General features: G+C 43.1%; 2 protein-coding genes across 3 annotated transcripts in view; both read left to right on the top strand.

Annotated features, from left to right (window-relative positions):
• LOC123373652 (disintegrin and metalloproteinase domain-containing protein 9-like) overlaps positions 1 to 10,847 on the top strand; it is a 39,155-nt gene extending 28,308 nt beyond the window's left edge. Inside the window, exons 17-22 of one of the 2 annotated variants that reach the window (XM_045022688.1) lie at positions 194 to 274; positions 1,704 to 1,809; positions 3,219 to 3,351; positions 4,309 to 4,375; positions 6,177 to 6,229; positions 8,273 to 10,847. In XM_045022688.1, the coding sequence (XP_044878623.1) occupies positions 194 to 274; positions 1,704 to 1,809; positions 3,219 to 3,351; positions 4,309 to 4,375; positions 6,177 to 6,229; positions 8,273 to 8,354 (522 nt within the window). In that variant the 3' untranslated portion in view covers positions 8,355 to 10,847. Of the gene's footprint in view, positions 1 to 193; positions 275 to 1,703; positions 1,810 to 3,218; positions 3,352 to 4,308; positions 4,376 to 6,176; positions 6,230 to 7,667; positions 7,999 to 8,272 lie in introns of those variants that run through there. The other variant, XR_006580801.1, reaches the window with a different exon arrangement.
• Positions 10,848 to 18,567: 7,720 nt separating this feature from the next.
• Positions 18,568 to 27,325, top strand: PSTK (phosphoseryl-tRNA kinase). The gene is made up of 6 exons (XM_045025911.1): positions 18,568 to 19,027; positions 21,507 to 21,798; positions 22,745 to 22,943; positions 25,280 to 25,355; positions 25,889 to 25,982; positions 26,240 to 27,325. Exons 1-6 carry the CDS (start codon positions 18,692 to 18,694, stop codon positions 26,479 to 26,481), a joined length of 1,239 nt encoding a protein of 412 aa, XP_044881846.1. The 5' UTR covers positions 18,568 to 18,691; the 3' UTR covers positions 26,482 to 27,325.
• The last annotated feature ends 275 nt before the right edge of the window (positions 27,326 to 27,600 follow it).

Below are 27,600 nucleotides of genomic sequence, written 5' to 3'. Positions count from 1 at the left end.
AAAGTATATCCTAGTGCATGAAAATATGTGACAAATTAAACCAGAGTTCTGAAGAATCTAGTGTTTTTAGACAGCCTTGTTTCTCACCACTTACATTTTGCAGTATTACTGTTTTATAGATATTATTTTATGTTTATAAAAATATTAGGGTAGTTGAAATACTCTTTTAAAATAGATATTTAATATTTTTCAGGCCTGTGTAGACTTTAAATGTGTTAATGCAAGTGAGCTTGGTTACAACTGCGATGTAATGCAGAAGTGTAATGATCGTGCTGTAAGTATATTATTTTTATTACATTAGGCTCCTAGAGATTATTGATAGGTTCAGTAGATCTAAATAAATAAAATAAATAATGAAACATATGCTTTGTTTTTTCTAATCTGTACTAAAAGTCAAATTCATTTTTTTATCTATAGTTCATGTTACCAATGCACTGTAAACCATTCATCACTAATGTGGATAGTACATTTAATATGAAATAGGCAAAGTAGATCCCATTACATTACTAGATGAGCTGTCCAATTTTGAAAGCAACGTAATTCTCTGCAGAGGAAAATATAATGAATTATGTAATATTCCTGGGTGAAAAATCAGACCAGGATCCAAATATAGTAAAACCCAGAAGCTCTCCTTCGAAACAATGTTCTATGCAAGACAAATGAGAAAAGAGGCTAATTGCTGTAGAGGTTTGCTGCCACAGGAGCCAACAATATCACTCACAATGTATGGGAATGCCAGTGGAGGGGAAAAATGGTTGTGCCAAGATCCCTCCTTCAGCTATCCACCACTCTCTGTGTTCACACACAATTCTTCATGTACAACTCTAAATATGATTTGTTCATTTGGCAAATCTGATTTGTTCTAAATGGATGTACACGTTTAGGCTGGGGCGGCTCTAGCAATTTTGCCGTCCCAAGCACGGCGGCACGCCGCAGGGGGCGCTCTGGCGGTCGCCGGTCCCGCGGCTCTGGCAGAGCGCCCCCCGCGGCATGCCGACCCAAGCACATGCTTGGCGTACTGGGGCCTGGAGCCGGCCCTGGTTTAGGCTGCAATTCTACAAAGGGATCTATTAGCACAGTCCCTTGCAACAACGTGGAGTCTCATTGACTTCAGTTGGATTATCTGTGAGAATCATTGTACTCTCAAGGAGTAACCCTGAGGAGGTTCAGCTTCTTATACTACAACCAAGCCTCACTCTGGGGTTGACCATAAATGTAATGTTCCAAACTTTCCTGGGTACATGCTAGTACTACTTACATACCACTAACTCAGAAAGGTCTGAAGACTCTAGCCTGAGGTGGCTTCCAAATAAAACACTTCATATGTCTGATAAAAAAGGAGTCTTTAAAAAAGAGTGCAGCTACCGTAGGCACAAGATCTTATTCAATTTTATAAGTCTTTCATTTAAATAATCTATGGTGTTATCAGTGACAATTGTAAAGAAATTCATTTTGAATTGGAATTTGATGTCCCTTCAAGCATGGGATATGGGCCCTGTTCCAAAGCCAGTTGAAGTCAATGGGAGTCCTTTTATTGACTGCAGTGCACTTTGGATAAGGCCCTTGGTTAACAATCCTGAATGGAACCCTTCTTTTTTCCCATCTCTCAGATGGAATATGGAGAATTAAATAATATAAATGCAAAAACTACATTTCAGTGCTACAAAACAGTTATTTAATTGTGGTTTCTTGTGTGGCTACAGGTGTGTAACAACAACGGGAATTGTCACTGCAATCCTGGATGGGCTCCTCCTTTTTGTGATAAATCAGGTTATGGTGGCAGTATTGACAGTGGTCCAACTCATATAGGTAGGATGCTGAAGCTCTTTCAGTTTGACTGTAATGTCTGATAAAATAAACTACTACTTACTTTTGTCTCCTTTTTATTTATATTATGGTAGCACATAAGAGCCCTAGCCATGGACCAGGACCCCAGAGGATGGACAAAATCCTCTGCTTGCTTAACTCCTCTGACTTAAAGAGAGTTATATACAGTGTAGTTATAGCTGTGCCAGTGCCAGGATATTAATGAGACACGGTGGGATTTAGTCCTGCCCACTATCTGGCCCAACATTTATATTCTGTAAGCTTGTACTACAAAACAAATCTGATATTTTTTTCTTAAAAAATATTATAATTGTTTAGAAATCATTATTTTTATAAAAGCACAAAAATAAATATATTATTACAAAAATAAATACAAATCTGTTTACAACCCAAAAGTTCAGGTTGATTACAGCTGTGAGCTGAACCCTGTGCTCCTTATTCACTTAAAGAATTGGTAGTCTCATGCTTGTGAATAAAGTGTTCAGGATTTGATCCTCCCACCTATGTAAATTTAGGAAATCCTGATAAGCAGAATAGGCCAAATCCTGCTTGCTTTTTATATATACCATAGAGCATATTACACACTATTTTATAAAAAACTAATTGATCCATAACTTTATAAAAAAACCTTTTATCTGTTATTGAATTCTTATTTTGAAAAGAAAAACAACCTACTTTTGAATCCTGTGGCACCTTATAGACTAACAGACGTTTTGCAGCATGAGCTTTCGTGGGTGAATACCCACTTCGTCGGATACCCACGAAAGCTCATACTGCAAAACGTCTGTTAGTCTATAAGGTGCCACAGGATTCTTTGCTGCTTTTACAGATCCAGACTAACATGGCTACCCCTCTGATACTTAACCTACTTTTGATTTGTCAGTGTGCTGAAGAAAATATGTTGAATCACAGAAATAATGAAAATTAGGGATGTGCAAGCAAATAATTTTTTTTTTAAAGTGAAATTGTGTTTGTCAGTTTCAGGGATCTTGAAAAAATAGACATGATGGAAAAAGACAGAAAAGTGATGCATCTGATGAAGTGGGCTGTAGCCCACGAAAGCTTATGTTCAAATAAATTTGTTAGTCTCTAAGGTGCCACAAGTACGCCTGTTCTTTTTTTAAAAGTTAGCTTGTTACTTTCATCTCTTAAAAAAAAAAAAAAGCAAGCAACCTCTGATCTTGGGGCCAGATCCTGCTTGTCTGATTTATACTATTAGTTACATTGACTTCATTGCAGCTACTAATGTGTGTACACTGATCAGAATTTTATCTGTGATTACTTAAAGGTTTTAGCATTCGCAGCAAGGAGGTTCATATAGCAGCAAAATGTTTGCATAATGAAGTAAAACAAGATGATTAGCTCATGCTGTTTGCATTTCTTTTCCCCAGATACATCACTTAGAGATGGCTTGCTTGTGTTTTTCCTGCTTGTGCTTCCAGTGTTGATTGCAATCGTGATAGCAGTTATCAAGAGAGATGCAATAAAGAGAAGGATTTGCCGGAAAAGTAGAAGACGATACAGGTATCAAAAATTTATTTTCTTCACAACCAATGTCGTTCTTGTCACAATAGGGTATTTCATCACTTGATATATCATGTTCTAATGCTACTCAGAGCAGGTCTTAATGTCACCAAGTATTATAAAGCAGACCCCTCTGGGGGCTTTGTCTGTACTAGGGCTCCCACCGCTTTTTACCACCAGTGGAATTACCCTGGTATTATCAACAGTAGGAAATAGTTGTCAAAATACCCAGTCTAACCACATCCTGTGCATGTGCAGGGCACCATTTAAATCATTGGGCAGGCAGATACATTATCAGGTGCAGTATTGGAACGTTCTTTTTTTTTAATTAATCCTTTTCTGTGGGAAACAAATTATGCAGAAAACCTTAAAACCCTAAAATTGTGATATATATATGAAAATCCACACTTGTAAATTCTGTATCTCCAAAATAAAGATTAAAAAGAAAAGAAAAACGCTGGGCCAGAAGTTGCCCTAAATTATGCTCATGTAGTTCCACACATTTTGCCTCCTGATGCATTTGTGTTTTTCTCAGGCAGCAAAGTTTGTGGCTATACAGGAACCTTTTTGTTTTAATTAAACTGTCCAGTTCCTTTCCTCTACTCACTTCTCAGTATTCTTTTCTAATATATATTGTATTCATTTATTGTCATATTCGTATTAAGTAGCACCTGGAGGTGCCCGTGGTACTAAGCTTTGTATAAACATATACCAGGAGATAATCCCTGCCCTGAAGATCTTACAGTCAAAATAGACAATTCAGATAAAGGAGGGTAGGGGAAATAGAGACACAGAGAAGTAAATGACTTGTCCATGGTCATACAGTGACAGAACCAGACAAAGAACCCTGGTCTGCAAACCCCTTACCAGTGCCCTAGCCACTGGGCCACACTGCTGCTTAAATGTAATTAATCTAGATTTATATTAATTTTTCTGATTATGTGAATTTTATTCTAGGGACAACAATACACAGCAACCAAAGCAAAATAACGGACCAAACCAGAATAACGCTGTAAATAATCAGGTAAGACAATGTTTGATCATACTGTCTCCTGTTGAATAAATTTCACTGATGACTAAGTTACAGTACTTTAGAAATCATGATGCATTTTTAGACTTCTGTATGGTCTAACTTTATGATATCATAGATTTGAGACGTGCGAATATCACAGGGCATTTGAAGGGATTTATACCATTTTAGAGAGGATTTAGGCCTATTTTATTTTTGTTTGGGTTAGGGTGAGAGATTCTACCACTCACTGGCCTCATCATCCTCCTTTCAGCAAAGGGAAGCTGAAAAACACTCAACAGTGCTCTTAGTACTGACCAGAGGTGCTTCCTTCCCACAGGAACTGAACATCAGTCTGCAGAGATCTTTGCTAGCCCAAATAATGTTGGACCTAAACTGTGATCCACATAGAGCAATTGCCAAGCCAGCCCATAGGTCCATTTATGGCAAAAATAAATAAGAAATGCTAAGAGAATATGAAAGATTTGCAGAGAAAATGGAAAAAAAAACACCTCTGAAGCTTTAATGGATTTTAAAATTAGGGAATAAAGCAAAATAGTAGAAGTGTGACCTTGCTAAAGAAACCTCTTTAAAAATAAACTAAATTAATAGGAAAGTATGTTTGGAACACACGGTTTTGTTTTCTCCTTCCCATCTTCCTGGCACACTATCCATTTAAAAAAAAAATCAGCTGGTGTCATTTTGAAATGTTTGTGTTGTTTTATAGTCGTGATGTTGAGGACCTGCCCCTAATGCCTTTAAGTTTTGTGTCTGCTGTCTTCAGTATTTTCCCCGCATCCCTTTCTATTTTTTTCTTTATTCCTGCTTTTTCTCTTTTCTCTCATTCTAATTTCTCTTCCCTTTTTCCATGTTTAGTTCTCTCACCATTTAATAGTAAATTGTTTATAGAGCTTTGCAAATGTTAACTTATTACTTCTCATAACACTCCAGTGCACTATTTAAGTAAGTGTAATCCCATTTTACAAATAGAGAAACTGAGCCATGGAGAGGGTTAAGTAATTTGCCCTGCATCACTCAAGAAATCTGGGGTAGATGTCAGAATAAAAAGCAGATTTCCTGGCTCCCAGTCCTGTGGTCACGCCACAGGCCCCTACTCCTCATACTTCTCACACAAAGGCTTTTCATTTCTTCCATACCGTGCTTTTCATTTCCCACACATTCTTCCACTGCCCTTTCTGATATTATAATTTTTTCAAAGTGCCTTGGGGATGAGCAGATAACCTGGCCCCAACATATTTTCCCTGTAGATTAGCATGAAAATTGCAGACTGCTACTTTCTAATGGCAATTGCTACACACTCAGTCATAAAAGAATAGTTTGTAGAGGAGAAATAAAATTTTGGAGCTGAAGCACAGTAGATCTGGCTCCTATTCCCAGCAGTGCCACAATCTTGTGTGAGAGCCTGGGCCTCAGTTGTCTCATCTGTATAATAGCGATGATAATGCTTTCCTACCTCACAGGAAATTGTGAGGTTTGATAAATTATTTGCAAAGTGCTTTGATATCCTTAGATACTTCTACATAAATTCAAAGTATTATTAAATCCTAAACTCTTAAATCCCGAAAAGGATTTGGCATAATTTTTGAGGTATTTTGTCAAAAAATGGTATTGACAAGAATTCTGCTATTTTTGACAAATGTGTATAGTGTTCTCAGTTAAAGATCTACAATAGTATATTTATAATTTTATGTATTTATTAATAATTAGCCACATCTTTTTTTTCAAAGATATGTCTAGTGTTAATGGGCTTTTTTGTAACTTATTTTTATTTCATACTTGTTGCTCTCTTTTTCAGCCTGCAGCAACAAATTCTGGAATTTTTACAATATCGCATTTTCCTGCTCCAAGGTTTGTAATTTTAAAATATTTTACTGTATTTAAAAAAAATGTGTTCATTGCATTATCATCGCAAACAAAGGGCGTAAAGTGGCTAGTAAATCCGGCACACTCTTAGCTCTTTTCTCTAGTGTCTTTTGTACAGTGTTTTGTACATTGTAAAATAGGCAATATTTACAGTGTTTATATATTTGCAGAGAAATTTTCAAAAATCTTTTCTTGTCATCATTCTGAAGTAACACAATACTATTAAGATGTTCCTGATATTAGTGAGACATTTTTCTTCATTAAGAAGCAAATCCAGCCTGCTGCCAAGGATGCATAGATAACAGCACCAATGTTTCTGTTGTACAAGGTGGGGGGCTGATGACATGGGACCATATAGGGAATGTGCATCTCCTGGACTGTGCCATATGCAGCTCCCTGTGATCTTCCTATAATGGAACACTAAACCGTATTATACTGTTCCACTGCCAGGTGGCACTGTTCATAAAATATCTTATTTAAATAAACCTCAGCCATACTTGTCAGAGCATTAAAGGATCTTGTGATGGATGTATCTGGTATGTATTAGCAAGCTCTGTAGTCACTCCATATCTAGTACAGGAACATGACACTTTCTGCATAGCAAAATACAGACTGGAATGTTCAGAAGATCCCCTGACTCAAGGATCCTCACAGGGGAAAGGGGACACGTAAGTGCATGCTGCAGAGGTTACTCGAGCCATTGGAGTGCCTGCTGAACTTTTCTGTGCCCTGGAATGAAAGTGGGAAGTGCATCTGGTATGTGCCCAGCCCAGCTACCTGGGCCATCCTACTGGTATTTCCATCAGCCTCCTTCTCTGAGTGGTCTTAAATGACTGACTCATCACATCAATGCATTCTTTAGCAGTTTGGGTAGCTACAGAACATTTCTGATACTGATTCTTATTCCTTAATACCTTACTGTGTTATAGCAGTCCTCGAGGATGTCATCAAAGAATTGTCATCCAGAGTTTTCTGTAATTGTGGGAATTGTTTGCGCGACACTAAATGCATGTGGATGTACAAATTCCCTTGCAAGTTGTAATTTGTTTAAATGCCTTACAAACCAAACTAGATGCTGCAGACTGATAATTGTGATAGGTATCTGATATTAGCCTTATGAAAGATGAAATCATATGCAGCCACCTCAGCATTCAAACTAGTAGTGCAAAAATAAATAGAGTTCTTGAGAAAAAAAAGGAGCAACTGCTTTTTAAAAAGTATTTGAGGTAATACTGAAGCAGTACTGTTTAAAAACCTCTCAAAACAGTTCCTCTTCCATCTTTACTGTATCAGTATATTAATATCTTCATTGGTGCTAAATGCTTTTTACTGGTTTCTGCAGCAGAGAATTATGAAATATTGTTGCACGTTCAGCCTTCTATCAGTCACAAATGCTGCCATTGACAGCCTCTTCGGAATGAGAATGTACATGGCTGCATCATTGTGGAGAAAAATGTATCATCACATTTTCTGAAATTTCCAGTAGCAAGTTGGTCCTGAAAGGACACACAATTCCAGAAAAGCAAATGTGAATAACTAGAATGTGGGGCCTGCTTCCACTGAAGTTAAAAGGATTGGTTCCATATCTAAGCTCAAGATACTCCAACTTTTTGGATGGATTATTATCACTTATAGCAGACAAAGTGGACGTAGTACTTCAGAAACCAAGATGCAATCAAAGACCTTAGATCTGAAGTATTTCTGTGTGCCTATATTGCCACTCTTATATTTTGTTGGTCTTTTCTATTTAGATGGTAAACTTTTCGGGACAGAGACTGTCTCTTATTATGTGTATGTGCAGTGTCTAGCACAATGGGGCTGCGATCTCACAAAGCCTGTAAGTGCTACCATAATATTAATAGTAAATAATTACTAACATTCAAAATATTTTAAAACGGGAGATTCAACACTTTTGTAACAGGCACTTGAGAAATAACATGGCTAGGTAGATTTCCTGATACTAATGATCTTTGTCAGCTCCTGAAATGTGGTATCAAACATGCACTAAAAGTATTTTTCACTCTTTAGGCAGCCAATACAAAATCAGTTTCCTGCAGCTCCTTCAAGATCTCATCAACGACCACCTGTCCCACCTAGACCTGTTGTCTGAAAGCCATTTTTAGGAGTCCTCACAAATTCGGAAAAATGCCTTGAGTAAACTGGAATAAAATGTGGCAAAGGTAAATTAATGAAGAATTTTAGAATTGTTAATTTTTTCTTTATTATATGAAAGTGTCAATCTTGCAGTCCTAAGAGTCAGAACTACCTTTGAAACATAATAGACTGTTTCATCGGAAAAGGCATGATACTGATGGGTGATGAACACCTACCATTCAACTTCAGTGGAAGTTACAGGTGCTCAGCTCCTCCCAGGCCTTTTTTATCAGAAGACATAAGAGCCCAACTCTTGTTAGCCTACAACCCACAATATGTACAAATAATCATTTCTTCCACAACCTAGACTTCTTTGAGGCACAGCACAAAACTAGCAGCCAGGGAGAGGGGAGTTTAAGATGAATTTCACTCACCTTCCTAATCCTAGGTTTCTCTGAGGCTCTTGTGTAACTCAGGCAGCTTTGGAGGCCTGTCTAAGTTATGACAACGTCACTGGGCTGTCTGGTGGGAAGCAGCACTGCCTGGCATCTCTGCAGGACCACTGTTCTGGAGCCCTACCTCATCACTCTATTATGCTAGAATGTGTGAAGAGATCCTTGGGAGGCAGCATTATGGCTGTCTTCTGAGTGCCTCCAGAACCAAGGCTTTTAGGGCTCTTTTATGCCACTTCAGCCCTTTTACACTGCTGGAGCAGTGGTGACAACTTATTAGCAATATTACATTTAAACTCAACTATTACAAATAAAAGAATTCTGATGAAGAGAATATAATGAAGGAATCTCTTTAAAAATTAATTTGGGTATAAATAATGAATGTAGCCTCAGCAAAAAATTTTACTTTATTATACATAGCCTTGAGTACTACCTTATTTACAATACATATCAGGGAAAAGACTAGCTGCTTAACTACATATTAAATGTTTACTGGTAATTACAATATGAGATTTCTAGGAATACTTTCAGCTCTGAAATGAAAAAAATATAGTCTTGTAATTCTAAATGTGATACTATCAGCAAGGAGTATTCATTTAAAAGAAAATAACTAAAATTTCAGAGTTTGGCAAAATGGACAACTAATGAATGAGGGCATGGGGAATCTATTACATATATCCAGTTGAAAAAGAGAAAATGTTTAAGGTGATTCAAAGTGATAGGAATGATAAAATAAAATTAACCAAAGTACACTTCAGGCTGAATATCAGGAAGATTTCCCAGCTGTGGGCCATATCCCTCCCTCCTGAGTCTGTGTGAGACACCTAAGGTGAAGGAAAGCTTGGTAAGAACTGAGTTTGTTCTGTTCTTCTCAGAGGAATTTCCAATAAGGCTGGTGGGGAAACAATGTACATTTCTCTGATCCCTTCCCCCTCCCAACATGGGTCTCATTGCTACCTGATCGGCTTTCTGTGTTCACTCATCCCTCCCTAGAGAAGTGAGCACTATAGCAAAGACACTCTTTCACATAGAATGGTGAGATCTATGACTGGTGAGCCAGCTTCATGTGTGAATCTTGGGGGCATAAACTAACATCCTAAAATCTATTAAATTATGGAATAGTCTCCCAAAGGAACAGTGGAAACCCCTATATTGCCATTTTACAATTGAACCAGACAATGAAACAGAAAATATACGGTAGAAAAACAAAACTCAGCACTGACAAGGAGATGGATTAGATGACCTAATAAGTCTCTTCCATTTGTAATTTCTCAGTCTGTGGAAGGCAAGTATTATTTTTAGTTATATTAAATATGTTAACCTATTGCTTATTGTTTTAATAATAATAGTACTACATGCTGGCAACATCTTAGCACAAGTTGTTAATGTTAGCATATTTAATAGTACCTTTATTTTTTGAATGTAAGAAATATAAAAGTTGATGTCAATTTTGTACTCTAGTAGTGTATACATCAGGAATCAGTAAATCATTTGCACTGGTACTGAGATGGAAAAAAATGTTTACTGAAAACTAGCATTGTAATTTATTTCAAACTAAGTCTGGATAAAAAATAATGGTTTATACCTATATTGGTTGTAATAGCATTCACACATCTAATTTATTATGGAAATACTATTCAGTGTTTCAAGGAGCATTTTGTTATTCTCACCTTGTTAAGGGAATTGACTCAAGCAATTCCCTCTGCATAGAGTCAGAATGTATCTCTTAGAATTTCAGTCACTCCCATATTAAACATAAATAAAAATGTGTCCTATTATCCATGTACATTAATAAAATAGTGTATGAAGTAAAATAGAAGTACACTTTTAAAATCACAGAAGGAAATGTTTGTTCCTGGTTTTGTTTTAAAAATATTAAAGTTCTGTGAAAGTGTGCTTTTTCTGTCAACGTACCTAAGGATGCACATTTTGCATGTATAAAATCACTATATACGGGCTCAAACCAAAATCCTTCGCCCAAAGACTACAAATGTATTGTTCAAGATACTGTCTGTAGTACTGACAGAAGAATTTTTCTCTACAACATCTTATTTTAAGTGCTTGATTATTGTAAATCAATACTTGTGAAACATGTAACATTAAAAAGTAAAAATATTTACATATCTATCATTTTCTGAGTATATGTAGGTATGTTTTTTTAAATGCCAATATTTTAAATATATTCTGATGGCAACAGCTTCTGGAAAATGAATTAATGGGAAGATAATTTATTTAAGAGAGCATTTGTTTGAAAATATGTCTCCAAGATGTATAATAATGTTTCACAGAAATTATTTTTTTTTTACTGAAGTGGTTAAGAAAAAGGTGCAGTAAGGGGACCACTACTGCCATCTACCTGCAGTAATTAACAAATGCAATAAATGACTTTGGTCTTAACCCACTCAATTTAGGAGATTCCCTATGTCCTAATAAGGAAAGGATGGAAACTACTTGAGATAGTTAAGTCCCAGGCAGACTGCAAAGAACTATAAAAGGATCTCTCAAAACTGGGTGACTGGGCAACAAAATGGCAGATGAAATTCAGTGCTGATAAATGCAAAGTAATGCACATTGGAAAACATAATCCCAACTATACATATAAAATGATGGGGTCTAAAGTAGCTGTTACCACTCAAGAAAGATCTTGGGAGTTATTGTGGATAGTTCTCTGAAAACATCCACTCAATGTGCTGCAGCAGTCAAAAAGGCAAACAGAATGTTGGGAATCGTTAAGAAAGGGATAGGTAATAAGATAGAAAATATCATATTGCCTCTATATAAATCCATGGTATGCCCACTTCTTGAATACTGCGTGCCGCATCTCAAAAAAGATATATTGGAATTGAAAAAGGTTCAGAAAAGGGAAAAAAATTATTAGGGGCATGGAACAGCTGCCGTATGAGGAGAAATTAATAAAAGTGGGACTTTTCAGCCTGGAAAAGAGACGACTAAGGGTATGTCTACACTACAAGACTATTTCAAATCAACTCAATTCGAATTTGTGGAATCGACCTTATGAAGTCGAAGTTGTGTATCCACACTAAATACACTAGTTCGACTGTGTGAGTCCACAGTAACGGGGCCAGTGTCGACTTTGGAAGCGGTGCACTGTGGGAAGCTATCCCACAGTTCCCGCACTCCCCACTGCCCATTGGAATTCTGGGATTTCCCCCCAATGCATGCTGGGGGGAAAAATGTGTCGAGGGTGGTTTTGGGTAACTGTCATCATTGAACCGTCAATCACGCCCTCCCTCCCTCCCTCCCTGAAAGTGCCTGCGGGCAATCTGTTCGTGCACTTTTCTGCTCAGTGACAGCGCGGGCGCCACAGCACTTTGAGCACGGATCCCGCTGCAGTTATGGCCGTTGTCAACTCCTCGCACCTTATCGTCCACCTCTTCCACAGTCAGCTGCTGAGAAATAGGGCTACTTTTCAATGGTGCTGCGAGCACTGGTGGACCATGGGGGACGTTTTACCAACATCAACGTCGGGTGGCAAGGCAAAGTTCATGACGTGCGTGTTTTCAGGAACTCTGGTCTGTTTAGACGCCTGCAGGAAGGTAGTTTCTTCCCGGACCACAAAATGAGTCTTGGGGATGTGCAGATGCCTATAGTGATCCTCGGGAACCCAGCCTACCCGCTAATGCCCTGGCTCGTGAAGCTCTGTGCAGGCACCTTGCACAGCGACAAGGAACTCTTCAAGTACCAGCGAGCAGTGAGCAGCGTGACCTGTGACTGTTCAGTTTCTTTACAGAGAAGCTGAACCTGCCCCTGTTTCTTTACCAAGTGACTGTTGACTAGCATCTGCAGTTACATACCCCGCCCACCTAGCTTCCCCAACTTCCAACACACGTTTAAAAATAAAATACATGTTCCACTGTAACTTTACAAAGGTTTCTTTATTGATGACTTTGCGTTACAGGGTTGAAACTGGGACACGGACTGTGCTGGGTAGGGTGTGCAGTGATGTAAAGACCACCTCTAAACTCGAGGAATGACAGGCTCCTGCTCCCAGAGCGGTCTGCAGTGCCGGACTGGATGTTTCAACGGAGCCTGCCATCCCTCCTTTTTGGGACTCTGTGTGCGGGGGCTATGTGGCCTTTTGGCGGGGGAGGACGGATACAGATTCCTCTGCTGCGTGGCTCTGTGGTCCAGGACAGGGACCATTGCATGAGATCTGTAACCCCCCTCCCCCGCTACAAAGTCACGTTCCCCCCCCCACACACAGAACCTGCAAACCACCTCCCATACCGACCAGGGTGCGTACTGACTGCAGTATGTGTGTGACCTGCTGCTGATCCTGCCCCCATGTCTGTACCCTGGTAAAGGTGATTGTCCTGTCCAATTACCAACCCCCTTCCCCCCTTCAAACATAGTCTCCTCTAAAAGAACATGACAGAAACAGTAATTAACAGAAAAGTATTTTTTATTATCAACTAGACAGTTAGGGGATGAAACTGGGATGGGGGCTTGGGTGAGGCGGGAAGGAAAGGACTTCTCAAAATTTTGGGTATGAGAGCTTTTGGGTACTTGAGCACTCTGCTGGGGTGCAGTGACAGTTTTCACGGCCTCTGGCGCCTCTCCTTCTGGTTATTTTGGGTGAGGGGGGGTATGGGACTTTGTGGCGGGGGAGGGCGGTTGCAGATACACTGCAGGGGGGCTCTGTCCTCCTGCCTGAGGTCCTGCAGAACATGCACAAGGCGCCGGAGCATGTCCGTTTGCTCCCTCATTAGTCCAAGCAGCGTTTGAGTCACCTGCTTGTCTTCCTCACGCCACCTCTCCTCCCGTTCACTGTGTGAGCGCTGGTACAGAGAGAGGGTCTCCCTCCACTGGCTCTGCTGGTCCGCCTCGTCTCAGGAGCACCCCATAAGTTCAGCGAACATCTCGTCCTGTGTCTTTTTCTTTCGCCGCCTAATCTTTGCTAGCCTCTGTGAGGGGGATGCTGTGGCAGGTCTGGAGACAGTCGAAGCTGTGTGATGGGAAAAAGGGAGTGAATTCCTTGCAAAGATACATTTTTGCGAACAATGAACACAGTCTAGTCTGTCTCTGTGAATTCTGGGTTGAGATCCCAGTGCCTGATGGGGCAAAAACCATTTTCGCGGGTGGTTCTGGGTAAATGTCATGTCATCCCTTCCTCCGGGAAAGCTACAGCAGACAATCATTTCAAGCCCGTTTTCCCTGGATTGCCCTGGCAGACGCCACAGCGTGGAAACCATGGAGCCTGTTTTGCCTTTTGTGCCTGTCACCATATGTGTACTAGATGCCGCTGACAGAGGCGGTCCAGCAGTGCTACACAGCAGCATGCTTTTGCTTTTGCATGACAGCAGAGATGGTTACCAGCCATACTGTACCATCTACCATACCATAAATTGGTAATAAGATGGGCATGGTTACCAGTCCTTTTGCACTGCACCATTTGCTGCTGTCATAAGTGCCCCTGGCTGCTCTTAGCCAGGGGCGCAAAAGCCAAAATTGGGAATGACTCCCTGAGTTAATCCCTCCTTTTTGGTATCTAAAAATAGAATCAGTCCTGCCTAGAATATGGGCAAGTGTACTAGAGAACCACTGTATCAGAGAACCAGAGAGCACAGCTGCTCTGTGTCAGATCCTGCATAGATTATGAGCTGTATGCTATTCACAGGGGGTGCTCCTGCAACAACCCCACCTGTTCATTCCATTCTTCCCCCAGCCTTCCTGGGCTAAGATAGCATTGTCCCCCCACTTGTGTGATGAAGTAATAAAGAATGCAGAAATAAGACACAGTGACTTGTTAGTGAGAAATGAGTGGAAGGCAGCCTCCAGTTGCTATGATAGTCCAGATAGGACATTAAGGAGTGTGGAGGAGAGGAGCCCAGCATCCTGCTGCTAGTCCAGGGGCAATTGAATCTTTTCTTTACACATGAAGGGTGGGGGCTGATGAAGCTCAGCCCCCTGTTGCTATGATGAAGACGGTTACCAGCCATACTGCACCATCTACCATGAAAAATTAGGTTCACCTGACACTGGGGGACCTGACAGATGCTAGTCGGCATGGTTACCAGTCCTTTTGCACTGCCCCATGTGCCAACAGGCTGATGATGACGATGGATATCAGTCATATTGTGCCGTCAGCCACCCATGGCGGGGGGGGGGGAGCAAGGATATTGGTGTTGAGTGCTGCAGCATCGCATCTATCTGCAGCATTCAGTAAAGATACGGTGACATGTAAAAGAGTCAACAGAGGATTGTTTTCCCTTTCACTTCTGGGGGTGGGGGGGTGCGTAAATTGCCGAGCTATGCCCTGACCCACCGCGGACACTGTGTTTGACCCTAGAAGCATTTGGAGCTCAACCAAGAATGCAAATGCTTTTCGGAGACAGCAGGAACTGTGGGATATCTTGCGTCCTCAGTCCCCCCTCCCTCCATGAGCGTCCATTTGATTCTTTGGCTTTCCGTTACGCTCGTCACGCAGCAGCGTGCTGAGTCTCTGCTATGCCGTCTGTCCGGAGATTTTTTAAAAATACTTTGGACCAGGTGTAACATTACAGTAATTCCCCTAATTAGATGCAGGAGTCTCCGAGCGAGATCACCCTGAGGACGGTCACTGAAGGAGATAGAGAGCGCATGCTGCGTGAAAGCCAGCACAAACCAGGGCCCTATGCAGCCGTGCTTGGGGAGGCAATACTCCCTGAGTACCTCATGAAAGCCTTGCGTGGAAAAGTGTGCTACCACGGAGCACCCAATAAGGCAGCTCTCCCCAGGAACCTCCTGCGGAGGCTTTTCGATTACCTCCAGGAGAGCGTCGTGGAGATCTCCCAGGAGGATTTCTGTTCTATCCCCATATATAGAGAGCCCTCCTTTTCACACAGTTAAGATTCCTGTTATATTAAGAATAAAAGTTAACATGGTTAAAGCACTTACCGACTGCTCCTTCCCCTGATTCAGGATCCGGGTTAATGGCCGGGGACGGTTGGTAGGGGATCTCCGTGACAGTGATGAAGAGATCCTGGCTGTCGGGGAAACCAGCGTTGTAAGCGCTGTCACCTGCCTCGTCCTCCACAAACCCTTCCTCATCTTCCCCGTCCGCGAACATCGCCGAGGAACTGGCCATCGACACTGTCCCATCGTCAGAGTCCATGGTCACTGGTGGGCCAGTGGTGGCAGGCTCCGTAGCATCCGTTTGCCGCTTTGATTTTTTGGTAGCCTTGTCTGGGGTCCTTGATTTTCACGCGGCGCTGCGTTGCATCCCGGCTGTATCCTCTGTCTCTCATGGCTTTGGAGACCTTCTCGTAGGTCTTTGCATTCCGTTTTTTGGAGCGCAGCTCCGAAAGCACAGACTCCTCGCCCCACACACCGATCAGATCCAAGAGTTCCCGGTCAGTCTATGCTGGGTCCCTCTTTCTATTCAGAGATTACATGAACTCCTCTGCTGGAGAGCTCTGCATTGCTGCCGGTGCTGCTGAGCTCGCCCTGATGTCCAACCAGGAACTGAGATTCAAAATGGCCAGACAGGAAAAGGAATTCACATTTTCCCGGGGCTTTTCCTGTATGGCTGATCAGAACATCTGAGCTCGGACTGCTGTCCAGAGCGTCAACAGAGTGGTGCAGTGTGGGATAGCTCCCGGAGCTACTAAGTTCGATTTGCATCCACACCTAGCCTAATTCGACATAGCCATGTCGAATTTAGTGCTACTCCCCTCGTCGGGGTGGAGTACCGAATTTGAACTAAAGAGCCCTCTAGGTCGAATTAAATGGCTTCCTGGTGTGGACGGGTGCGCGGTTAATTCGAATTAACGCTGCTAAATTCGAATTAAAGTCCTAGTGTAGACCAGGCCTAAGGGGGGGATATGATTGAGATCTATAAAATCATGACTGATGTGGAGAAGTAAATAAGGAAGTATTATTTACTCCTTCTCCTAACTCAGGAACTAGGGGTCACCTAATGAAATTAATAGGCAGCAGGTTTAAAACAAACAAAAGGAAGTATTTCTTCATACAACAAAGTCAACCTGTGGAACTCCTTGCCAGATGATGTTGTGAAGGCCAAGGTTATAACAGGGTTCAAAAAAGAACTAGATAAATTCGTGGAGGATAGATCCATCAATGGCTATTGGCCAGGATAGGCAGGGATGGTATCCCTAGCTCTGTTTTCCAGAAACTGGGAATGGATCTCTTGATGATTACCTGTTCTGTTCATTCCCTCTGGGGCACCTGGCATTGGCCACTGTCAGAAGACAGGATGCTGGGCTGAATGAATCTTTGGTCCAACCCAATATGGCCATTCTTATGTTAACTTCAGTCAAGTTATAATGTAAACTAGAAAACACCTGAAGACATTTAACTCATTTTTTTGGAGATTGACTAAATATCAGGTTTTAAAAACATATGGACAATCATTTCACTGCTTACAAAAATACCATCAGTGAAAATATTGTGCTTGGTATTTTGTAGACATAGTAACATTATATGGATCTGTAGAGGCTGCATAGTGAGTCAATTGGACTAAGCACAGGAGGGCGAATCAGGTCTGGTCAGTTCTAATTTTGGCTCTGCAGACATTTTGAGGTCTTAACCAAGGGCCCAGATCCTGCAAGCTGACCTGACTAACACAGTCCCCTATCCCCACACAGTTTCACCTACACAGGTGGCACTCCATGTCTGTGCAGCTCTCCATCAACACAGCTAAGCTTGCAGGTTGGGATCCATGTCAGGTAAGGCAAAACCTGCTCTCAGTCCGATAAGTAGCCTCATTCACTTCAGGGAGACTACAAAGGTTAATCTGCAATGTGGATCTCTCAGTACTTGGTTTCCACCCTCTTTGGCTTACCATAACGGTTTCACCAGGGTGTTCTGAGAATTAGTATTTCTAAGGGCATGGCTACACTTGCAGATGTAGAGCGCTTTGAGTTAAACCAGCATTCGTAGAGCGCAGTAGGGAAAGCGCCGCAATCTGTGCACACTGATAACTGCAAGCGCACTGGTGCGGCCACATTAGCAGCTCTTGGAACAGCCACAGAGAGCAGTTGTGGTAGCTATCCTGGCACACAAGTGGCTGCAACGTGCTTTTCAAATGAGGGGAGTGTGTTGTATGCGGGGGGAGAGAGCGTGGGCTTTTTGCGGGGCTGAGAGCATGTCAGCATGCTGTCTTGTAAGTTCAGACAGCAACAGACCCCCCTAATCCCCCCACCTCCCTCTCTCACACAGCATTCCACTGTAATGGTTGCTTTGTCTCAGAGCACATAAGCAGCAGCCTGCTGTCAGAAACGGAGCTTTCAAAGGGCATATCGGCATGCTAGTAGTGATTCCAAAACAATGACGAGAGTGGCGACTTGACTTAAGGGGATTATGGGACGTGTCTGGAGGCTGATCAGAGCACAGTAATGCAACCCCTCGTTCACACTGACAGCTGGGTGTTTCAGCCAATGTGCACCAAGTGTTAATCTTCCCGCTGAGGTGGAGTACCAGGAGCGCTTTAACCCTCAGGTCAGAGTGCTGTATGTGCCTTGCCAGCGTGGCTGGGTAATGAGCTAGGGCACCCGGGGCTGCTTTAATGTGCCCCAACACACACGTGTAGCCAAGCACTAAAGCGCGGTGAGCTCTGAAAGTAGGACACCATAGGGCTGAACAAGCCAACAGCAGCCGGTGCTAGGAGACGGGGCAGCCCACGATGAGAGGCTGGACCACCCCTCCCCCACCTGCCGGCAGAGCAGCCGCTCCCGCGCCGGGCAGGTACTGGGCGGAAGGGAACAACAGCCCCGGGGCTCCCCTCAGGCGCCGGCGTTTCACCGCCGTTTTTCCCCCGCACGGGGCGCAGCGGCCTCCCGAGCGTCTACACGGGAATAACGATGGGTCCGGCCCCCGCATACGGGACGGGAAACTGATAACACTGCGCACGCGCATCTAGGCAACAGGGTTGCCAGCGCGCATGCGTGTTTTTGACAGGGCGGCGCGCCAGGCGCTGACGACGGCGCGCGCAAGGGGCGCCGTGTCCGCTGTACGCGGGTGCCCGCAGGCGCGCTCCTCCGAGGCGTCGCCGCCCGACACGATGGAAACTGCCGGGTTCCGGCGGCTGGGCGTGTGCGTCTTGTGCGGGCTGCCGGCGGCGGGTAAATCCACGCTGGCGCGCGCGCTGCGCCACAGCCTACGGCGGCGCGGGGGCCCCGGCTGGGTCTGTGCCCTCCTGACCTACGATGACCTCATTCCGCAGGAGGCCTTCAGCCAACCAGAGACAGAAGCGGGGCTCGTAGCACAACAGCCATTGGTCAGTACAGAGTTTGCCCTTCCTATTGGTTAGCATAGATTGACAGCCTCCGCTTTATTGGCCAGCTGCGCCTGCAACGGGAAACTGCCCCGCCCCTCTTCGGGCTGGATGTGCGCTCCCCTTGCTCCCCCCCCGGCAGCTGTGTCCCTGTCAGTGCCCCCCCCCCCCGCTGGAGGCAGGGCTGTCCCCTCACCCCCCTTGGCAGCTGTATCCCAGGCACTGCCCCCCCCCCATGCTGAGGGCAGGGCTGTCCCCTCACCCCCCCCCTTGGCAGCTGTATCCCAGGCACTGCCCCCCCCATGCTGAGGGCAGGGCTGTCCCCTCACCCCCCTTGGCAGCTGTATCCCAGGCACTGCCCCCCCATGCTGAGGGCAGGGCTGTCCCCTCACCCCCCTTGGCAGCTGTATCCCAGGTACTGCCCCCCCCCATGCTGAGGGCAGGGCTGTCCCCTCACCCCCCGGGGCAGCTGTATCCCAGGCACTGCCCCCCCCATGCTGAGGGCAGGGCTGTCCCCTCACCCCCCTTGGCAGCTGTATCCCAGGCACTGCCCCTCCCCAGTGCTGAGGGCAGGGCTGTCCCCTCACCCCCCTTGGCAGCTGTATCCCTGTCAGTGCCCCCCCCATGCTGAGGGCAGGGCTGTCCCCTCACCCCCCTTGGCAGCTGTATCCCAGGCACTGCCCCCCCCATGCTGAGGGCAGGGCTGTCCCCTCACCCCCCTTGGCAGCTGTATCCCAGGCACTGCCCCCCCCATGCTGAGGGCAGGGCTGTCCCCTCACCCCCCTTGGCAGCTGTATCCCTGTCACTGCCCCCCCCATGCTGAGGGCAGGGCTGTCCCCCATGCTGAGGGCAGGGCTGTCCCCTCACCCCCCTTGGCAGCTGTATCCCAGGCACTGCCCCCCCCATGCTGAGGGCAGGGCTGTCCCCTCACCCCCCTTGGCAGCTGTATCCCAGGCACTGCCCCCCCCCCATGCTGAGGGCAGGGCTGTCCCCTCACCCCCCTTGGCAGCTGTATCCCAGGCACTGCCCCCCCCATGCTGAGGGCAGGGCTGTCCCCTCACCCCCCTTGGCAGCTGTATCCCAGGCACTGCCCCCCCCATGCTGAGGGCAGGGCTGTCCCCTCACCCCCCTTGGCAGCTGTATCCCAGGCACTGCCCCTCCCCAGTGCTGAGGGCAGGGCTGTCCCCCCCCCATGGCAGCTGTGTCCCGGGCACTGCCCCCCCCCCCCCAGTGCTGAGGGCAGGGCTGCCTCCCTCTCCCCCAATGCAGACTGTATCCCAGGCACTGCTCCTTCTGTAGTGCTTAAGGCAGTTTTATTTTCAACCAACAAGTGCCACCTTGTGGGCACTTCCCTTCTTCTTCCTCAGCGGGCCACGTGCTCTTCCTGATACCTCTGGTATCTCTGATAGCTCAACATGGGTAACACACACACCAAGCCACTGTTTCTGTTCCTGTCCTGTGCTGACCACAGAGCCTTCTCACAGCAGGGGGAGAATGTGACCCAAGGGCAGAGCTTTAAAAAGTGGTGCTACCCTCCCCCAGCCAAGGCCAAATCTTGAGAGAGGCTAAGCATATGCAATTTATATTAAAATCAAAGGACATTGTGAACACTCAGGACAGGCAGCAGCAGCCGCCTGTTACCATCTCCTCCTTCAGCTCTTCCCTTCTGACCCATTTCTTGCATTTCCATTCTGTTTTGCCTCTCTTTCTGCATTTCCCTGCAGAGTACGTCCGTACCCCAACTGCTATGGGAGGAAGCAATAATCAAATACTTTAGACACAGAGGTACCACAATTGTCCCTGCCCAGCAGCTCTCATTTTAGCTAAGTGTTTATTTCCTAAAGACAAGAGCAAAGACAGAGGTAGTGTCAAAATTCTACCCTAACTTCGCTCCTGAGTCTAAATATTGAGGTATGAGCCAGTGTTAAATCTACTGCCATATCTAAATATGAGTGAATTAAAGGCAGCAACATGTACTTCCTTTAAGTACATGAGAATGTTGCCATACAAGCAGATATGATCCCAAGTTCTCTGGCTGAAGAGCTTGTATCCAAACTGAAATAGACATAAATACCTGACACTGCATACAGTTCAAGCACAAAGACATGAAAATGTGTGAGGCGATCAACCTTTGGGCACTGATTTAGCAGAGCAGTTAAGCACATGCTTAAATCATTATTAAGAAAACACACGTTAGCATATGCCTGATGCTAAACATGTGCTTAAGTGCTGTGCTGAATCAGGGCCTTTGCCACAAAGGTGGGCATGAGGGAGGAAAGTTAGGTAGGCTTATATGGAATTGGAAGGCTATGGTGTGGGTAGTAGGCAGCATGAAAGAAAGTGGAAAGCTGAAGAAAAAAGGAGTCACAAGAACAGTCATAAGGGAGAACTGGAAGGAACATGGGAAGCATAGGGGGAGGGAGTTAGTATTTGTTAAATTAAACATTAATATTAAATGTGAAATATTTTGTTTTTTTCATAGCTGTCTCGCTGGAAATTGTACCGACATGAACTGTTAGTGTACCTTGAACACTTCTTACAGGCTCTTATTAATGGAGATCATTTGTGTGCTCCAACAAACAGAACTGAAGCAACATGGAAAAGTTTTGTTTCCTGTTTCAAAGAACAAGGATTAATCTCTTCAGAAATACATGATGCCAAATCTTGTCATTACTTAATAAATACAACCACTTCCAGACCATTGTATTTTGTTTTGGATGACAACTTTTATTATCAAAGCATGAGATATGAAGTATACCAGCTAGCTCGCAAATGTAATTTTTTTTCCTTTACATGCATCAATTACATGTTTTATAGCAAAATAATTATTCTGCAGATTCAGTGAATTTTAGCTGCTTAGTCCGTTTTAGAAGTTATTTAATGGTTAAATACATTCTAAATGGCTAAAATATTTAAAAATAAAGCACAAGCTCTAACTACCATATATACTCGTTCATTAGTCCATTCGTTTATAAGCTGACCGCCCCCCCCCCAATGGTTAGGTAAAAATAGCAAAAACTGTATGATCCTTTCATAAGCCTATATTTTAGGATTTGGCAAACTTTGACTCCTTGTCCATTAGGGTAAGCCGCTAGTGGGCCTAGATGTTTTGTTTACCTGGATTCACAGGCACAGAGCTCCTCAGCTCCCAGTGTCCGCGGTTTGCCATTGCACTTTGCACGCCACTTCCTGCAGCTCCCATTGGCTGGGAATGGCGAACCCTGGCCACAGGGAGCTGAGGGGTTCCATGCCTGCAGATGCTCCAGGTACAGGAAAGGAATGCTTTAAATTTCTGTACTGTGCTGAAAATTCTTTTCCCTCGGTTTTATAAAACATTAATTTGTATTTTTTATTTTACTATTTTTTTTTTGTTTTAAATCAATAGGTAAATCTAGGACCAGCATTAGTTTTGCTAGCCCTGGCATTTGCTGTTAACAAAACAACAATGTATTAAATATTCAATTCAATGATTCCATAGAGTTTAAAATCATCAAATGTTGGTGTAGACCCGTTTATAAGCCGACCCCCAGTCACTTTTTTACCAAAAATATTCGGTTTATGAATGAGTATATATGATAGCTTCTCTGACTGCATTATAGGCAACTTCTAGTTTATGTAAAATTTCTCTGTTTCTCACACACATAGTTTTCAGAAAGTATTAGTTTAGCAGTTTAAAATTACTATTTTCTTCAAAGCAAACATTTTGTGAAATTCTTTTAGATTCATTGGGCTTCTGCCAGTTATTTTTAGACTGTCCACTTGAGTCCTGCATACAGAGGAATTGTCTGAGAAGTCAGCCGTTACCTGATGAGACCATATGTCTAATGGCAAGAAAAATAGAAGTACCAAATCCTGAGAAAAACGCTTGGGAACAAAATAGCCTAATTCTGAAAAGTGTCAAATGCACTTCAGAAGATAAGTATGTTGTTATATTAAAGTTCTCCTTTATATACTTTGCTTTCATGGAGAGGGAATATGTGCAGTATGTTGTACACACTCCGTAGAGCTATTTCTGGAAACCAGGGAACTGATATAAATGCATAGTGAACACAGAAAATATTTTAAAACTTGAGAGCCTGAGCCAGTTTCTACAGCAGACTTATGAGGATGCTTGTGCCTATTTTTAATAAGGTTCTGCACATGCATGCAAAAAATGCTTCTGCACAGTCTTCTTAAATCAAGTTTTTGTTTGTATTCTTGGGAAAACAGCTTTCTAATGAAGATGCTAACACACCTTTCTTAAGAGCACAGCTAGATGTTAATATTTTAAAAACAATCGTAGTTCTCTGCAGAGTTCTACAGTGGGGATAGTGTTACAAACAAAAGTGAAAAGAATAAGAAGGTATCCTTTTCCTTACAAAATTATTTATGTTCATTGATTCTTATTAATTTTCCCAAATCACAATTATTTAAGATATTTTTTCTCCACGATGATCTGGGAAGACATTGATGACTCCATAGTTGAGGTCCTGTTGAGATTTTCAGTTTAAACAGGGTTTCAGTCTCTTTATTGGGGATGAAAAGCAATGATCATCATAACCAAAATTACATAACTTCTTATTATGGTTAGAGCCCTACCAACTTCACAGTCCATTTTGGTCAATTTCACGGTCTTAGGATTTAAAAAATCATAAATTTCATTATTTCAGCTATTTAAATCTGAAATGGCACGGTGTTGTAATTGTAGAGATCCTGACCCAAAAAGGAGTTTCGAGAGGGTCGCAATGTTATAGAAGGGGGGACTGCGGTACAGCTACCTTTACTTCTGCACTGCTGCTGCTGGAGGTGCTGCCTTCAGAGAAGGGCAGCTGGGGAGCGGCAGTTGCCGGCTGGGAGCCCAGTTCTGAAGGAAGAGCCACTGCCAGCACAGAAGTAAGCGTGGCATGGTACGGTATTGCCACCCACATGGGTATCATAGGCAGGGGGAGGCTGTGCCTCCCAAAACAGCCTGGTGTTGCTCTGCCCACACTCTGCCCCCAGATTCCCTCCCTGCACTCTGCCTCGGCCCTGGCTGGCTGGGGCTGGCCAGCCTACTTCCCGCAGGGACTCGGAGCAGCTGGCGCTGGGGCCACCCTACCCACCTAGCTGCCTGGAGCTGGGGGCACTGCAGCTGCGTCATCCGGGGCACTGAGGCCGGGGGCCATGGTGGGGGTGTTCTGGGCTCCTGCTCAGGAGGGGACCGGTAAGAAGGGGGAGGAGAAGGGGCTCAGGCACAAGGGGAGGGGCCGAGGGCTAGCCACCCCCAATGGCTGGATGAGCGCTGCCCATGGCCACCCTTACTTCTGTGCTGCTGCTGCTGCTGGCGGGGCTCTGCCTTCAGAGCTGGGCACCCAGCCAACAGCTGCCGCTCTCCAGCTGCCCAGCTCTAAAGGCAATGCAGAAGTAAGGGTGGCAATACCACGGCCCTGTGACATCCCTGCAACTCCCTATTGGGTCAGGACCCCCAATTTGAGAAATGCAGGTCTCCCCTGTGAAATCTGTATCGTGTAGGATAAAAGCACACAAAAGGCCAGTTTCATGGGGGGAGACCAGATTTCATGGTCCGTGACGCATCTTTCATGGCCGTGAATTTGGTAGGGCCCTAATTATGGTACAGATTTGTGGCTGACCTTGCCAACACTTATGCATGTGAATAAATTTATCCATGTGAGAAGTTTCACTAAAGTCAAATAAAGTTAAACACTTGAAACTTTAGATACATATAGGTTTAAATAATATCTCTTGTATAGGATCATTTACATAGATATAAAGAACAAAGATATTATCTCAACTAATCATAAATTATTTATTTCAGAAAACTTATCAAATAAAATGTCAAAAGCTGACATACAACTTTAAATATCAAAACCTGATTTATACAGTTTAATGTGTGAAAACCTCTTTACCCTTGCAAATGATATAATTCATTGTGTGTATTTTGAAAAAGTTTATAAGTGTTTTGGACCAGAGTTAAGACTGTTGTTAGGAATGAGTATGGTGAGTTTTTAGTTGTCAGTACTGTCAACTGAATTTTGGAACTGTAAGAGTAATAGCATATTTATGTAATTTACTTTAAGTGATAGTTGTGATAGTTTCCATAATGTGTATTGTGTATTTGTTGTTGTTGTAATGTTCTTCTTGTCCTCTTCTCTCGTATAAGGTTTATATTATTTACTTTGCAACCTTAACTGAGAATCAGCTGTTTAGGGGGGGGAGAGGTTTGTGCCATTATATTGTATGTTGATTTTACAAAATGAGAGTAACATTGTTTTTTAGTTTGCAGGTGATTAATTTGTTGGTTACTGCTTTGGAAAATCCAGTGAAACAAATTGAGGAAAATACCGAACAAAAGGTAGTGCTAATTGTCTTTAAACAAATGCCCTTCTGCAGATTATATTGAAATAATTAATTGTGCATTTCTAGTTGTGCTCTGTTCATCTTGATGTCTAAAAATGAGAAATTCTTTCCACGGTTCTTGCTTGCAAAAGCCCAAAGAAAAAAAGACTATGTACGTAATGAGTTCTTTTCTCTATGAAAAATAGTGACTGTGGTACAAATTCTTAATTAAGTCATCTGGAGTGTATTCTAGGAAGCTTTGAATATGTTCACAGTAGTTAAGATAATGCCTCCCAGAACTGACTGACCGCATTGGGAGGGAAATTGTCTGCTGCCGCCCTAAAAAGGGGTGGTACAGATTGCTTTCCCCCGTACAACTGAGACACTCCATGAGGTAATGCCATGGTGCAGCTCCATGCTACTCCCAACACAAAGCTGTGGCTAAATGCTATAGTCTGCCCCGGAATAATGAATACTTCAGAATCGTTATACTTACATTTTTGGGTGCATTTCTACTCTTAAATAGAACTTTCTTTTGGTCTTGGATAGGAAACAGACAGAGCCATTTGTGCAGCTAGTATTCTCCACCAAGCTGATCAGGCTTTCAGACGAATTGTCTCTCAAACAATGAAGGATGTGAGAGGTATGCATGTCATCTTCTAATTGTTATTCTCCAGGAGTATATAGCTCAACTGGTAACTAACATAAGGCTGAAACTGTGAAATACCCGTACACTGAAATCGTATAAGATTAGACCCTAGGATCCTGCAAGTAAAACTCATGTGAAACTTTACTCTCATAAGAAGTCGCACTGAAGTTAAGTGTTTGCAGGATCTGGCCCTAGGTCTTTGAAACTTAGCAGACATCTGAAGATAAAACTATAGTTTTATTTTCTTTTAGATAAAAATATACTTCCAAATGAGATGAAGATTCTGGCAGAAGAACTTAATAAGCTTAAAGCAGAGTTCTTGGAAGATTTACGACAAGGGAATCATCAAAAAAATCAGTTTTGTCTGCCAAGCAGTGAATTTGTTACAAATGTCATTACTTCATTCCAACAAGCAACAGACAATGTAGTGAAGAAGGTTTTTTTCTTAAATGAGCACACTGTGTTTTCAGTGCAAGGAATGCCAAAAACGTGATAGCTTTAGCCATCCTGCTGAATAAGTTATCTGAGGAAGCCACAGCTGCCATGTGTGGAGGTTTATGTTAAATTTATAATTTCATTTCTGTCACAATGCTATCAAACACAGAAACAAAAAAAACAACTCAGGTGTTTCATCTTTAAGACCAGGCCAACAACAGGAAGAAATGAGGTTTGAAGATGAAAGAGATTTTGGAGCTGTAGTCCCCTAATCGGTGTCTCGTAAAACATCTTTGGTGCAAATCTTTGAACTCCTTCTCTGGCTCCTCCATCCATAATGTTCTTCGTCCTTGCTTCTATATTTCCTAGATATATATCCATCTCTCTGTTCCTTTCCCATCTCAGATTAGCCCAGTTTTCCTTTTTTTTCAATGTCATTTTCCCTTTTCCCATAGAACAAATAATAGAAGCAAAGAATTCTCAGATCTTCCTCCCAATCCTTTGTTCTTCCAAAGTATTTATAACTAGGCAACAATGATGTACATAGGTAGAAAAGCTCTGGTCTCAAATGTTGTTTGCTCTCAGTAATTAACCTCCTCCTACATTATTAAAGTCATCATTCCTATTGGGACAGTCGGGGAATCACATGTCGTCATCCTGCATAACAATAGAGTGAATCATAGGATCTGTAAGAAATTATAGGAAATTATAAATTGTCTTATTTAATAGTCAGTACAAACGGTATTACATTAACTGGTTAATGTCTGCAGATGCTATTTAATATGTAAGGTGCTAGGTAATATTAATAAAGAGATTGTATTAGGGTATCTTTGTTGTATCCTTTAACTTTTCTCTTCCACATCTGCTGTTTGTTATAGTAATGTGGATAACTGATTGCACCTGCTGGGCCTTTCTTTCTAAGCAACACATGGTTAATGTGTATCACATTTGCATAATGTACTCTGCAATATTTGGCAACAGAGATCAAATCAAACCTGCCGCAATGCATCTTCTAGACTTGACACTTGCACTGTGTGGAGAGAAAAATGGTATTCTCTCGCTCCCTGAAAAACAGACAGTGTTGGGCTACTTTAGGTAACTGATAATAAAGGCAATAAAATGTTTAATACTAAGCCCAGCAAGATTCAGGTTCTGTAACTAAAAGTTTTCCTGCTTA

The sequence above is a fragment of the Mauremys mutica genome, chromosome 7 (genome assembly GCF_020497125.1).
Source record: "Mauremys mutica isolate MM-2020 ecotype Southern chromosome 7, ASM2049712v1, whole genome shotgun sequence".
Lineage (NCBI taxonomy): Eukaryota > Metazoa > Chordata > Testudines > Geoemydidae > Mauremys > Mauremys mutica.
This window is presented reverse-complemented; position numbering and strand designations above follow the sequence as displayed.